We start from the raw sequence: 14,963 nt of genomic DNA, 5'->3' as shown, positions 1-14,963 counted from the left end.
TCTAAGCGCTCGCACCTATGACCCTGGCCAGGCCGCCTCCTGGCACGCTTCCCACCAGCCACCCGCCGCTCCCGGCCTCCCTCAGGCTTGTGCCACGGGGCGCCCCGATAAATCCGCGGGGCCCCGCTGCTACTTTTGTGGGTACGCTAAACACCCTCGCTCGCGCTGCCCAGCCCGCTCCGCCCTCTGTAAGAGCTGCGGGAAGAAGGGCCACTACTCCATGGTCTGCCAGGCCAAAACGCTGGCTGCAGCGCTTCTGGAAGCTGCACAGCACTCTCCCCCCCCCCCCCTCCCCCAGGCCTCTGCAAACGGCCTGTGTGCCTCTCTCTCTCCCCCAGGGCCCCTCCAGCCTCTCCCGACTCACGCCCCGCCGGCCAATAAGCGCACCTCCCCGGCCCCTCCAGGCCTCTGCCTGCCCGCCGCGCACGTTTCTCCCCCCTGCCCCTGGGCCCCGGCGCCCGACCGGCCCGCCGCTCCGGGCCCTCCCGGTCCCTGCCTGCCCGCAGGGCGACTCTGCCCCCCCCCCCCCGTCCCCGGCCCCCCGCACCCGGCCGGCGCGCCTTACCTCCTCCCGCAGCTGATGCACCTAACCGGCGTCCTGGAGCCGGCTTCCGCATCCCCACAGCTGATGCACCTAACCGGCGTCCTGGAGCCGGCTTCCGCATCCCCACAGCTGATGCATGTTACTCACCTCCTGGAGCCGGCCTGCGCGTCCCCACAGCTGCTACACCCGGCTCGCCTCCTGGAGCCGGCCTGCGCGTCCCCACAGCTGCTACACCCGGCTCGCCTCCTGGAGCCGGCCTGCGCGCCTCACCGCTCACAGCGTCGGCAACGCTAGCTCCGCCACCAGCGGCCACGAGGGCTTCCTGGGCGCCGCCATCTTGGGTGCCGAACCCACGTGCGGAATACTAGGCGCCGCCATCTTGGGGAACAGACCTCACCTGTGGATCCTGGCCACCGACTTCCAGATCTGCCACGCAAGGTCCCTCCAGCATCGAATCGGACAGCGACGACGGATTTTCTCCACGGCTCGCGGCCATTCACCTCACATATGGATCCTGGCCACCGACTTCCAGATCTGCCACGCAAGGTCCCTCCAGCATCGACTCGGACGGCGATGACGGATTTTCTCCACGGCTCACGGCCGTTCAACTCGACCAGTCTCATCCATGCATGCTCGCCAAAACGACTACGCTGATCCACCTCAACGGCCACGAGACGGACTGCCTGCTGGACTCCGGGAGCACGGAAAGCTTCATTCACCCTGACACGGTAAGACGCTGCGCGCTCCCTGTCCATCCCGTAACACGCAAAATCGGTTTAGCCTCAGGTTCGCACTCCGTCCACATCACCGGGTGCTGCATCGCGGACCTCACGGTCCAAGGGAAGGTTTTTAAAAATTATAAATTCCTTGTTCTCCCTGACCTTTGCGCACCGTCACTCCTAGGACTGGACTTCCAGTGCAACCTGCAGAGCTTGACCTTTCAATTCGGCGGCCCTATACCCCCCCCTCACTGTCTGCAGCCTCGCGTCCCTCAAAGTGGACCCTCCCTCCCTGTTTGCTAACCTCACCCCCGATTGCAAACCCGTCGCCACACGGAGCAGACGGTACAGCGCCCAGGACCGATCCTTCATCAGGTCCGAGGTCCAGAGGTTGCTGACGGAAGGGGTCATCGAGGCCAGCAACAGTCCCTGGCGAGCCCAAGTGCTGGTGGTCCGGACGGGGGAGAAAAACCGGATGGTCATCGATTACAGCCAAACCATCAATCGGTTTACGCAACTGGACGCGTATCCTCTTCCCCGTATTTCTACCATGGTAAACGAGATCGCGACATACAAGGTCTTCTCAACTGTGGACCTTAAGTCCGCTTACCACCAGCTCCCCATCCGCGCGAGTGACCGACTGTACACCGCGTTCGAGGCTGACGGGCGCCTCTACCACTTCCTTCGGGTTCCGTTTGGTGTCACAAATGGGGTCTCGGTCTTCCAACGGGAGATGGACCGAATGGTCGACAAGTACGGATTACAGGCTACCTTCCCGTACCTTGATAATGTCACCATCTGCGGCCACGACTAGCAGGACCATGACGCCAACCTCCAGAAATTCCTCCAAACCGCAAAACTCCTTAACCTCACGTACAATAAGGATAAATGCGTGTTCAGCACCGACCGCCTAGCCATCCTCGGCTACGTAGTGCGTAACGGAGTGATAGGCCCCGACCCCGAGCGCATGCGCCCCCTGATGGAACTCCCTCTCCCCAATACCCCCAAATCCCTCAAACGCTGCCTGGGGTTTTTCGCATACTACGCTCAATGGGTTCCCAACTACGCGGACAAGGCCCGTCCCCTCATGCAAACCACGACCTTCCCGCCGTCGATGGAGGCCTGCCAGGCCTTTAGCCGCATCAAAGCGGACATCGCAAAGGCCACGATGCGCGCCATCGACGAGGCCCTCCCCTTCCAGGTCGAGAGCGACGCATCAGAAGTAGCTCTGGCGGCCACCCTGAACCAAGCGGGCAGACCCGTTGCCTTCTTCTCCAGAACTCTCCAGGCTTCCGAACTCCGCCACCCCTCTGTGGAAAAGGAAGCCCAGGCCATAGTCGAAGCCGTGCGACATTGGAGGCACTATTTGGCCGGCAGGAGGTTTACCCTCCTCACAGACCAACGGTCAGTAGCCTTCATGTTTGATAATGCACAAAGGGGCAAGATCAAAAATGACAAGATTTTACGGTGGCGGATCGAGTTGTCCACGTACAACTATGATATCTTGTATCGTCCTGGGAAGCTCAATGAGCCTCCTGATGCCCTGTCCCGCGGTACCTGCGCCAGCACGCAGATAGACCGCCTCCGCTCCCTCCACGCAGACCTCTGCCATCCAGGGGTGACCCGCCTACACCACTTCATTAAGGCCCGCAACCTGCCCTACTCCATCGAGGAAGTCAGGTCAGTAACCCATGACTGCCACATCTGCGCCGAGTGCAAACCGCACTTCTACCGCCCCGAGCGCGCACACCTGATCAAAGCATCCCGCCCCTTCGAACGTCTTAGCATTGACTTCAAGGGGCCCCTTCCCTCTAACAACCGCAACATTTACTTCCTGGCGGTTATCGACGAACACTCCCGCTTCCCCTTCGCCATTCCCTGTCCTGACATGACCACATCGACAGTCATTAAGGCCCTACTCTCCATCTTCTCACTGTTCGGATACCCCGCGTACATACACAGCGATCGGGGGTCCTCATTTATGAGCGACGAGCTGCGTCAATTCCTGCTCGACAGGGGCATCGCCTCTAGCAGGACGACCAGCTATAACCCCCGGGGTAACGGACAGGTCGAGCGGGAGAATGGTACCATCTGGAAGACCATACTACTGGCCCTCCGGTCTAGAAATCTCCCTATTTCCCGATGGCAAGAGGTGCTCCCCGATGCACTGCACTCTATCCGCTCACTCCTCTGTACTGCAACTAATCAGACACCTCATGAGCGTCTTCTTGTTTTCCCCAGGACGTCGTCCTCCGGATCCCCTCTCCCGACGTGGCTGGTGACCCCCGGGCCCATCTTGCTCCGGAAGCATGTGCGGGTGCACAAGTCCGACCCGTTGGTGGAGCATGTCCAGTTACTCCACGCTAACCCGCAGTACGCGTATGTGGAGTACCCCGACGGTCGGCAGGACACGGTCTCCCTCCGGGACCTGGCACCCGCCGGCGTGCGGCCCCCCCCACCACAGACACCCCCTCCCCTTTTTCACCCCAGCAACCCACTCAGCTTCCCCATCCCTCATCCATGGCGTCTCCGCGGCCAGCTCAGGTGACGGAGACTACTCGAAGTCTATCGCTCCCGGACTCCAGGACATCAGCAGGACCATCAGCCGATCCGACGACAACTCCTCCACTACGGTGCTCGGCCAGGACGTCAAGGACCACCAAAAGACTGATCGAATCCTTCTAGAGTTCTAAGCCCCATGGACTTTCTTTTGTAAATATTGTTATGTCTGGGCCAGTGGCAAGCCCCCAAATTCGATAAGGGTACGGAGAGAAAATTATTCTCCCGATGGCTACTATCATCAGTTCTCCCCCCCCCCCCCCCCCACCCTGGGTCTCGTTCAAACCCCCCCCCCCCCCCCCCCCCCCCCCCCGCCTTCCTTCTCCGTAAGGACTGAATGTGATGATATGATCTGCATACTCGTCTGCCATTGGGCCAGAACGTCGGCTTACCATTGGCCCTGGTCGATCATGTGCCTCTCGACCGATTGGCCGAGAGGCTGAGCTAACCACGCCTCTATTAACGAGGTATAAATGCTCAAACGCCTGACGATCGTCCCTTTCCACTGTAGACGATCGCAGAGCTGTGTTCTAGTTAATTAAAGCCAGACTTTGGTAAATCACTCGCCTCGCGTGCAATCGATGGTACATCAAGTGTCTACCCATCATGATCCCGAAGGCTTTTTTCAGGAGAGTCAGTAGGAGTATTATGGGGCTTGTGTGGGCGCAGAAGACCCCGAGGGTGAGGAGGGTGTTCCTGGAGCGGGGTAGGGAAGTGGGCGGGTTGGCGTGCCCAACCTATGTGGGTACTACTGGGCTGCGAACGTGGCAATGATACGTAGGTGGGTGATGGAGGGGGAGGGGGCGGCATGGAAGAGGTTGGAGGCGGCGTTCTGTGTGGGCACAAGCATAGAGGCGCTGGTGACGGCGCCGTTGCCGCTCCCCCCAGCAAGGTATTCTACGGGTCCGGTAGTGGTGGCTACCCTCAAAATCTGGGGGCAGTGGAGGCGGCATACGGGGGAGGTGAAGACTTCAGTTTGGTCCCCGATACGGGGGAACCACCGGTTTGTACCAGGGAGTATGGACGGAGGGATTTTGAGCTGGCACAGGGCAGGTATCAGGCGGATGGGGGACCTCTTTCTCGATGGGAAGTTTGTAACCTTAGAGGAATTGGAGGGGAGGTGGGACCTCCCCCCAGGGAACCTTCAGGTATATGCAGATTAGGGCGTTTGTTAGGCGGCAGGTGGTGGAGTTTCAACTGTTGCCGCCAAGGGGGGTTCAGGACAGGGTGCTTTCGGGGACATGGGTCGGTGAGGGGAGGATCTCGGCAATCTACAAGTGATCCAGGAGGGGGAGGAGGCCTCGGTGGAAGAGCTGAAAGCGAAGTGGGAGGAGGAGCTGGGAGAGGAGATCGATGAGGGGACGTTGGCGGATGCTTTGGGGAGGGTGAATTCCTCCTCCTCTTGCGCACGGCTTAGTTTAATCCAACTAAAGGTGCTGCACAGGGCGCATATGACTGGGACAAGGCTGAGCCGGTTCTTTGGGGGAGAGGACAGGTGTGGCAGGTGTTCGGGGAGCCCAGCAAATCACACCCACATGTTCTGGGCGTGTCCTGCATTGGAGGGCTTTTGGAGGGGTGTTGCGGGGACCTTGTCAAAGGTGGTTGGCTCCAGGGTGGAGCCGGGCTGGGGGCTCGCAATTTTCGGGGTAGCATTGGAGCCGGGAGTGCAGGAGGCGAAAGAGGCCGGTATTCTGGCCTTTGCGTCCCTGGTAGCCCGGTGAAGGATTCTTTTACAGTGGAAGGATGCGAAGCCCCCAAGCGTGGAATCCTGGATCAACGACATGGCTGGGTTCATTAAACTGGAGAGGGTCAAGTTTGCCCTAAGGGGGTCGGTGCAAGGGTTCTTCCGGGATGGCAGCCGTTTCTAGACTTCCTGGCGGGGCATTAGGGGGTGGTCAACTTCAGCAGCAACTCGGGGCGGTGGCGGGGGGGGGGGGGGTTACTTGTTCGCTATGGGGGATGGGTGTGTGGTTTCATGGTTTCATGCTCATTATTTTTGTTAATTTATTGCTTTTGTATTGCGGGGGGGGGGGGGGGGGGTGGGGGGGGTGGTTACTGTTTTTCTTTGTTTTGTTGGTTAAAATTTGTTGAAAATTTGAATAAAAATTATTTTTTTAAAAAGAGAGGCTGGTTAGGCTGGGGCTGTTTCCCTTGGAGCAGAGAAGACAGAATGGGATCTGATTGAGTTGTACAAAATTTTGAAGGACATAGATTGGGTCGATCGGAATAAACCTTCCCCCTTTGTTGAGGGGTCAACAACCAGGGAGCATAGACTGAAGGTACTGGGCAGGAGAGTTAGGGGGGATTTCAGGAAAAACCTTTTCACCCAGAGGGTGATGGGAATCTGGAACTCACTGCCTGAAAGGGTGGTAGAGGTGGGAACCCTCACAACATTCAAGAACCATTTGGAATGCCTAAACATAAAAGGCTAGAACCAAGAGTTGGAGAATGGGATTAGAAGAGATAGGTGCATGATGGCCGGCAGAGACACCATGGGCCGAAGGGCCTCTATCTGTGCTGTAAAATCTTTATGACTCTATAAATCGATGCGTTCCTCGACAGGAGCAAGAAGAACACATTTTTGGCGCTTTTGACACGTTGGGGTCCTTCGAACATTATAGGATCTCAATTTGCGTGGATTAATGCACCAACCATTGTACCCTGTCCATAATCCCACTCCCACTTCCTTCAGGTGGGCATATCTTTCACTCATAGGTTAAAATTGGCAATGGTGTGATAAAGGCCAAGTCAGAAATGGTTGGGGTTAAAATTGTTACTTGTCCACAATTCTCTCACAGTATCTGATAATGGTGGCTAATTTGGGGGTATTGCGGGTTTAAGCAGAAAATGCAGCCCGTTGGCAGGAATTAAAATTAGGGGCAGTCATCAAAGGACATGATACAACACTGAACGATGAACCATGAACCCAAAGTGAACATTGGGACAGGAATACAGATAAGAGGGTGTGTGGGAGAGGGCTGAGTGCTGGAGTTACCTGTCAAAGGAGAAAGTACAGTTCTATAACAAGCAAGCTAAGTCCGATAGCCAAAAAACCCCCTAAAGTTCATCAGAAAACTAAACAAATTTCCAACCAGGTTCTGATTCTGTCGTATTTTTTTAATGCCACTTTTCCCGGATTCTTCAGATCTTCCATGACCTATGACCTGGAGGAACTTCGCCCCATTCCGGCGCCTGTCCGGGGAATGTGGCGACTAGGGGCTTTTCACAGTAACTTAATTGAAGCCTACTCGTGACAATGAGCGATTTTCATTTCATTCGTTTCATAGAACGCCAACAGCTACTTGGTTATCTGGAGACGGTAGGGGGCTCGATTTGCAGTTCATCTCATTTATGAGAAGCTGTGAGGAGGAGCAGATCTCTAGATGGATTTTCCCTCTTGAGAAAAATGTGCTGGCCTGTGCTATCCTCCCTGTCATCTATCAGAGTTGAATGACAGAGAGATTGCTTCTCCCTGTATGGGGATTATAGTTTACTTCATCATAGAAAGGAGAGGGGGAATTGTGAAAAGAACAAAGTATTTTCAACGAGCAGGATTTTTAGAGGACATTTGGAACCCCACCCCGCATGACTCACTGCCCCCAACAGAGTGACTGGGATTCTTTATACCCCTCCCTGTGCCAATATGCCAGCAACATTGTCAATCATTTCCTCTGAGCCCACACTTACCCTTAGATACAGTCTCACAGGGGCATTCACAGCCTTAGATGTATGATGAGTTTGAGGCACTGTTTTGGAAGTCAGGCTTTCTCGTTAACATAGTGTTTAAAGATGTATTTTATTGTGCGGCATACAGTTCAGTAATTGCATGGTTTGCCACAGAAGCATGTAGCACAGAAGGAGGACACTTGAACTATTGCGCTTGTGCCAGCTCTATGAAATTAGTCCCACTGTGTAAATTTTCCACATTCCACAGTATTTATCCAATTCACATTTGAAAGGGTCCCTTTCAGGCAGCGCACATCAATTGGTCGCATCAAGGAAATTCTCCTCAACTCCGCTCTTATTCTTTTGTTAATTATCTTAAACCTGTGACCTGTAGTTACTGACTGCCCTGCTGGCCACTGGAAACAGATCCTCCTTAACTATTCTATCAAAACCTTTAATCATTTCGAACATGTCTGTTGAACCTCCTCAACCCTTCTGTGCTCTAAGGAGAACAGCCCCAGTATCTCCAGACTCTTCACATAATTGAAGTCTCTCTTCTGCACCCTAGCTATGGCCTTGATATCCTTTCTCATGTGCAGTGTCCAGAATTGAACATAATGGCCCTGATATAAATGAGGATTCTGGGGAGAGGTCAGCACTTCCCGCTGCCTAGGGAAAGCGGGTAGCATAATCAAAGACCCCTCCTACCCGGCTTACTCACTCTTCCAACTTCTTCCATTCGGCAGGGGATACAAAAGTCTGAGAACACGCATAAACAGATTCAAAAACAGCTTCTTCCCCGCTGTTACCAGAGTCCTAAACGACCCTCTTATGGACTGACCTCATTAACACTGAACCTCTGTATGCTTCACCCGATGCCGGTGTCTATGTATCTACAGTGTGTAGCTTGTGTTGCTCCATTATGTATTTTCTTTAATTTTATTTTTTCTTCATATACTTATTGATCTGTTTGAGCTGCTCGCAGAAAAATACTTTTCACTGTACCTTGGTACTCGTGACAATAAACACATCCAATACATCCAGTAAACCTCTAAATGTGGGTAACGTGAAGGTCATGATGAATTTAATGACAGGATCTCGCTGGCATATAGTTTCTCTCTCTCTGGTTGTTACTCAGCCAGATTGAGCTGCTGGAAGGTTATCAAGCAGGAAGACCTGCAATTGAAGGCCACAGCCAAGGTGCATAGAAAAAGGAGGGAGAGGCTTCAGTCAAGAGAGAGATCAGAGTGTGGGTGAAGGGAAAGATCAGGGGATGGGCCAAGGGGAGAGATCAGAGTGTGGGTCAAGGGGAAGATAGGGGGATGGACTGAGAGGAGAGATTAGAGTGTAGGTTGGGGAGATCTGATGTGGGTCGAGGGGAGAGATTAGAGTATGGGGCGGTGGAGATCGGATATGGTTCGGCGGGAGAGGTCTGAAATTGGGTTGCGGAAGTTGGAGCCTTGGTTGAAGGGAGCCCCTTGAGATTGCACAGGCCCTTCAACTGTGGATTCCAGCCTCAAGTTGGGTGAGATCTCTTTGTGACTTTGTGGCCCTCTCATTGAAAATGTCTTTGCCCCCTTATGTGGCCAGACCACATCCCCCTCTGAAACTCATGCCCCCCCCCCCCCCCCCAACCACATCCCCCTCTGAAACTCATGCCCCCCCCCCACGCCCAAGACTGCCTCCCAACCCTCCCTTGTTGGAAGCAGGGGGATGGCACAGGCACCAGGACCTGCCCTGGTGCCTGTGCCATCCCCCTGCTTCCAACAACCCGCAGATTGGGATTCCTTTTCAGGCTTTCACACAACCCGCCCAACAAAAGAGCCCCACTGTGGAGCTGACCTTTCTGGCCTCCACTCATCCTCACGTGGACCTGCGAACAACCTGCCCCGGACTCACACTCATTATTAGGATCATCAAGTCCTCATAAAGGCAGCTGATTGCTAAATTTAAACACACCTATTCACGCCCCCCTCCTGCCCCATCCTGAGCTGTTTGCCATTGCTGGATGTTGCTTCCCTTTTAGCTGCAAGCTTCCATGGTGTAGCTTTCCTGATATGAACACATAAATTAAATAACTATGTTCCTCCTCTTGCCAAAGACAACAGAGGCAATGGCATTCCCACCAAAAGAGTCTTGGAGATTTTGGTATCGGATGTTGACAGGATATTTAAGTTCATCACAGTTGAGTGTAATCTCATTCTCAAGGCACCTTAAAACACTGGTATCGGTCTATGCTCGTCTCTGAGCCAGGAGCTTGTTGGTCGAAGCTCAACTCCAGACGCTTGAAGGCACAATCCAGACTGACACTCCAGAGTATTACTGAGCGAGTGCTCCACTCTTGGAGGTACTGTCTTTGGGATGAGACGTTAAATAAAAGCCCTGTTCTCTCTCTCTGGTGATGTAAAATATCTCGTGACTCTATCTGAAGAATTACAAGGGAATTCTCCGTCCAGGCCAATATATTCTGCCCCCCCTCCCCCAGCCACCAGCACTAAAACTTGTTATTTGTGAGACTTTGCTGTGCACATATTGATTGCTGTTTTTCCTACATTCCAACATGTAGGATAGTTGAAAATACCTAATTGACTATGAAATGATTTGGAATATCGTAAGGAATGAAAAGTTGTATATAGCATCACATCTGAAAGATGGCACCTCCAACAGTGCAGCATTTCTTCAATACTGCACTAAACTACCATGTTGTGTGCCTCTGGAGTGGGACTTTGTTGAAGCAATAAATTTCCGAGTTGAGAATTCCACCAGCAAGGCAAGGCTTGTTGTTGGCATATATTGACACCCACATACTGTTTAGTTTACTGTTTGAGGAATAGTGAGGGAAATTGTGGAAGGATTTCCAAGCTGATTATCAACCCGTTGAACGTTCCTTCCATGGCCAACATATTCTGGCACTGGACTCGAACCCGGAGCTTCTGGTCCAGGGGTAGAGGCCCTACCACTGCACCACAAGGCCTCCTCATATGCGGACACTGAAATAACAAAAATGAAGGAAAAGGTGCTGCTAAGAGAAATTTAAATTTCTATTGTCAATGAATTTTTTTTTGGCCTCTTTTTCATAGGTGTTCCAGCTGTGTTCGTGGCAGCATGGGCAAGCGTGAGAGCAACTCTGGCAGATACACAGTACGTACAAGTTAATATCTCAGGTCAAGACCCTCTCTGGGAAATTTGGGAGCCTTTTAATGAGAGCAGAAGCAAATTTGAAAATCTAAAGCAAAAAATTCAGCCCACTCCACCTCGTTTCCAGATCTCATTATTCGATATAAACTGTCCACTTTCTTGATTTCTTGCTCCCCCACGAGGCACCCTGTTAGCAGAGGATCAGACTTAGACTATTCAACCTGTGGAGCCTGTTTCTCTACTAGATCATGGCCAATCTGTATGCCAACTCCAGTAATCTGCCTTACCTTTTTTTTTTTTATAAATGTTTTTATTCAGTTTTCGTATTTTATATTGAACAAATTACAAATTGTTAGGAGAGAGAAAAAAAAAACAAACAAAAACAAACACGCAAAAATTAACATACATATTTACAGGTAAGCATCTTCGTAGTAGTAACTGCGCCCCCCCCCCCCCCCCCCTCCCCCCCTCAACATGTTTATTTAGCTTGGTTTTGGGCCTTAGCTAGCCATCGAACCCCCGTAACGAACCTGTAGCCCCCCCCCCCCCCCCTCCCGCTACCTTCCCCCGACTATTCTTCCTCTTGTACATTGGCCACAAATAGGTCCCGGAACAGTTGCATGAATGGCTCCCACGTTCTGTGGAAGCCGTCGTCCGACCCTCGGATGGCAAATTTGATTTTCTCCATTTGGAGAGATTCCGAGAGGTCGGACAGCCAGTCCGCAGCTCTGGGCGGTGCTGCTGACCGCCAGCCAAACAGGATTCTACGGCGGGCGATCAGGGAGGCAAAGGCAAGGGCATCCGCCCTCCTCCCCAGGAATAGATCTGGCTGTTCTGAAACCCCGAAGACCGCCACTATCGGGCATGGCTCCACCCTCACTCCCACCACTTTGGACATTACCTCGAAGAAGGCTGTCCAGTACTCCACGAGTCTGGGGCAGGACCAGAACATGTGCGCGTGGTTGGCCGGGCCTCTTTGGCACCGTTCACATCTGTCTTCCACCTCCGGGAAGAACCTACTCATACGGGTTCTTGTTAAGTGGGCTCTATGTACCACTTTTAGTTGCGTCAGGCTGAGCCTTGCGCACGTGGAGGTGGAGTTGACCCTATGCAGTGCTTCGCTCCAGAGTCCCCACCCGATCTCCATCCCCAGGTCGTCCTCCCATTTCCTCCTTGTTGCGTCCAGTACGGTGTCGTCCCTATCTACCAGTCGGTCATACATGTCACTACAGTTCCCTTTCTCTAGGATACTTGCGTCCAGTAGGTCTTCCAGTAGTGTCTGTCGTGGCGGTTGTGGGTACGTCCTTGTCTCCTTTCGTAGGAAGTTTTTGAGCTGCAGGTACCGTAGCTCGTTCCCCCCAGCTAGCTGAAATTTCTCTGTCAGTTCGTCCAGTGTTGCGATCCTGTCGTCCGTGTATAGGTCCCTGACTGTCAGTGTCCCCCCGTCCTGCCTCCACCTTTTGAAGGTGGCGTCGGTCAGTGCTGGTTTGAACCTATGGTTGTTGCAGATGGGAGCCCTGTTCGACATTTTGGTCAGGCCAAGTTGCTGCCGCAGTTGGTTCCAGGATTGGAGGGTGGCTGTCACCACTGGGCTGCTGGAGTGTTTTTTAGGTGGGGATGGGAGTGCTGCCGTGGCGAGGGCCCGGAGGGAGGTTCCCATGCAGGAGGCCTCCTCCGCACGCACCCACTCAGCTTCTGGCTCCTGGATCCATCCCCTTACTCGCTCGGCTGTTGCTGCCCAGTGGTAGAATTGTAGATTCGGGAGGGCTAACCCTCCCCTGGTTTTTGTTTTTTGTAAGACCTTCTTTGGGATCCTAGCATTTTTACCCCCCCATACGAACGCCATGATGAGTTTGTCCAGCGCTTTGAAAAAGGCCTTGGGGATGTAGATCGGAATGGATCTAAACAGGAAGAGGAACCTGGGCAGTACGTTCATTTTGATCGTCTGAACTCTCCCCGCGAGGGAGAGCGGGAGTGTGTTCCATCTTTGCAGGTCCTTTTTAACTTCCTCCGTCAGGCTGGTGAGGTTCCATTTGTGGATCCCTTTCCAGTCATGGGCTATTTGGATCCCCAGGTAGCGGAATTTATGTCGGGCTTGTTTGAACGGCAGCCCCTTTAGTGCTGCCCCCCCCCCCCCCCCCCCCCCCCCCTTGCGGGTGTAATGGGAAGATCTCACTTTTGCTCATGTTGAGTTTGTAGCCCGAGAAGGCTCCAAACTCTTTCAGGAGCGCGATGATTCCGTCCATGCTGCTTTGTGGGTCCGAGATATAGAGGAGCAGATCATCCGCATAGAGTGAGACTCTGTGCTCTCTACCTCCCCTTCGGATCCCCCTCCAATTTTTTGCTGCCCTGAGCGCAATCTGCCTTACCTAACAAAAAATCTATTTCGCGGTCTTGAAAACCTGGCATCCTCAGCCTTTTGAGGGAGAATGTTCCGGATCTCTATTATCCTTTGTATGAAAAACAGCTTTGGTATTAAGGTTGTGTTTACTTGTTCTGGATTCCCTCACCAAACAAAATGCTTCCTCTGTATCTAACCTACTGAATCTTTTTATTATTCAATAAACCTTGATTAGAACACTACTCACCTTTCAAACTCAAGAGAATACAAATGAAGTTTTTGCCTATCCCTTTAACCCTTTATGCCCTGCTATCATTCTGGTGAATCTGTGTTGCGTGCCCTCAAAAGCCAGTATAAACTTGCTGAGGTGCAGTGCAGAGTAATTGAAATTCCAGATTATTCTAGAGTATTGCAGTTGAGGTTAATCCAATCGCTGTATGACAGAAGCGTAACTCCCCCTACTTTGCATTTGACCACCCTTGTGATAGAAGTGAACATTCTATTCCTTATTATTATTTTGATTTACTTCTTGTACGTATGCAATAGTTTTACAGATTTATAGCTCTAGACCCCAAAACCCTTTGCTTGTTTAGATTGACACTAGAAATGCTATGGCAGTAATTTAACAAGAATCGCAGATTCATAGAATATCACAGGTCTCAATGAAGCCTGTGTATATCCAAGGATATACAACCTATCGAAAAGACAGGGAGGTGGGCCGAGGGGGTGGGGTTGCCTTGTTAGTTAAGAACAAAATTAAATCTATGGCACTAAACGACATAGGGTCGGATGATGTGGAGTCTGTGTGGGTAGAATTGAGGAACCACAAAGGCAAAAAAACCATAATGGGAGTTATGTACAGACCGCCTAACAGTGGTCAGGACCAGGGGCGCAACATGTACCGGGAAATAGAAAAGGCATGTCAGAAAGGCAAGGTCACAGTGATCATGGGGGACTTCAATATGCAGGTGGATTGGGTAAATAATGTAGCCAGTGGATCCAAAGAAAAGGAATTCATGGAATGCTTACAAGATGGCTTTTTGGAACAGCTTGTCATGGAGCCCACAAGGGAGCAGGCTATTCTGGACCTAGTGCTATGTAATGAACCAGACTTTATTAAAGATCTTAAAGTAAGGGAACACTTAGGAAGCAGCGATCATAATATGGTTGAGTTCAGTCTGCAGTTTGAAAGAGAGAAGGCAAAATCGGATGTAATGGTGTTACAGTTAAATAAAGGTAATTACGAGGGCATGAGAGAGGAACTGGTGAAAATCAACTGGAAGCAGACCCTAGCAGGGAAGACAGTAGAGCAAAAATGGCAGGAGTTTGGATGCATAATTGAGGACACTGTACAGAGGTTCATCCCCAAGAAAAGAAAGATTATCCAGGGAGGGATTAGACAGCCATGGCTGACAAAGGAGGTCAGGAAATGTATCAAAGAAAAAGAGAGATCCTATAAAGTGGCCAAAAGCACCGGGAAATCAGAAGATTGGGAAGGCTACAAAAACAAACAGAGGTTAACAAAGAGACAAATAAGGAAGGAGAGGATCAAATATGAAGGCAGGCTAGCCAGTAATATAAGAAATGATAGTAAAAGTTTCTTTCAATACATAAGAAACAAACGTCAGGCCAAAGTAGACATTGGGCCAATTCAAACTGATTCTGGAAGGCTAGTGATGGGAGATGAGGAAATGGCTGGAGAACTTAATAAGTACTTTGCGTCTGTCTTCACAGTGGAAGACGTTAGTAATATCCCAAAAATTATAAAGGGTCAGGGGGCTGAGTTGAGTATGGTTGCCACTACAAAAGAGATGGTGCTAAAAAAGCTAAAAGGTCTTAAAATTGACAAATCTCCTGGCCCCGATGGGCTACATCCTAGAGTTCTGAGGGAGGTGGCTGAAGAAATAGCGGAAGCGTTGGTTGAGATCTTTCAAAAATCACTGGAGTCAGGGAAAGTCCCGGACGATTGGAAGATCGCTGTTGTAACCCCCTTGTT

The 14,963-nt window shown here is 51.9% G+C and overlaps 1 protein-coding gene across 1 annotated transcript in view; it reads left to right on the top strand.

The window, feature by feature from the left end:
* Window positions 1-14,963, top strand: part of pth1r (parathyroid hormone 1 receptor) — a 174,797-nt gene that overhangs the window by 143,548 nt on the left and 16,286 nt on the right. Inside the window, exon 8 of the mRNA XM_038808890.1 lies at window positions 10,569-10,629. Coding sequence (XP_038664818.1) covers window positions 10,569-10,629 — 61 coding nt within the window. The remainder of the gene's footprint in view (window positions 1-10,568; window positions 10,630-14,963) is intronic.

The sequence above is a fragment of the Scyliorhinus canicula genome, chromosome 10 (genome assembly GCF_902713615.1).
Source record: "Scyliorhinus canicula chromosome 10, sScyCan1.1, whole genome shotgun sequence".
NCBI classification, from domain to species: Eukaryota; Metazoa; Chordata; class Chondrichthyes; order Carcharhiniformes; family Scyliorhinidae; genus Scyliorhinus; species Scyliorhinus canicula.
This window is presented reverse-complemented; position numbering and strand designations above follow the sequence as displayed.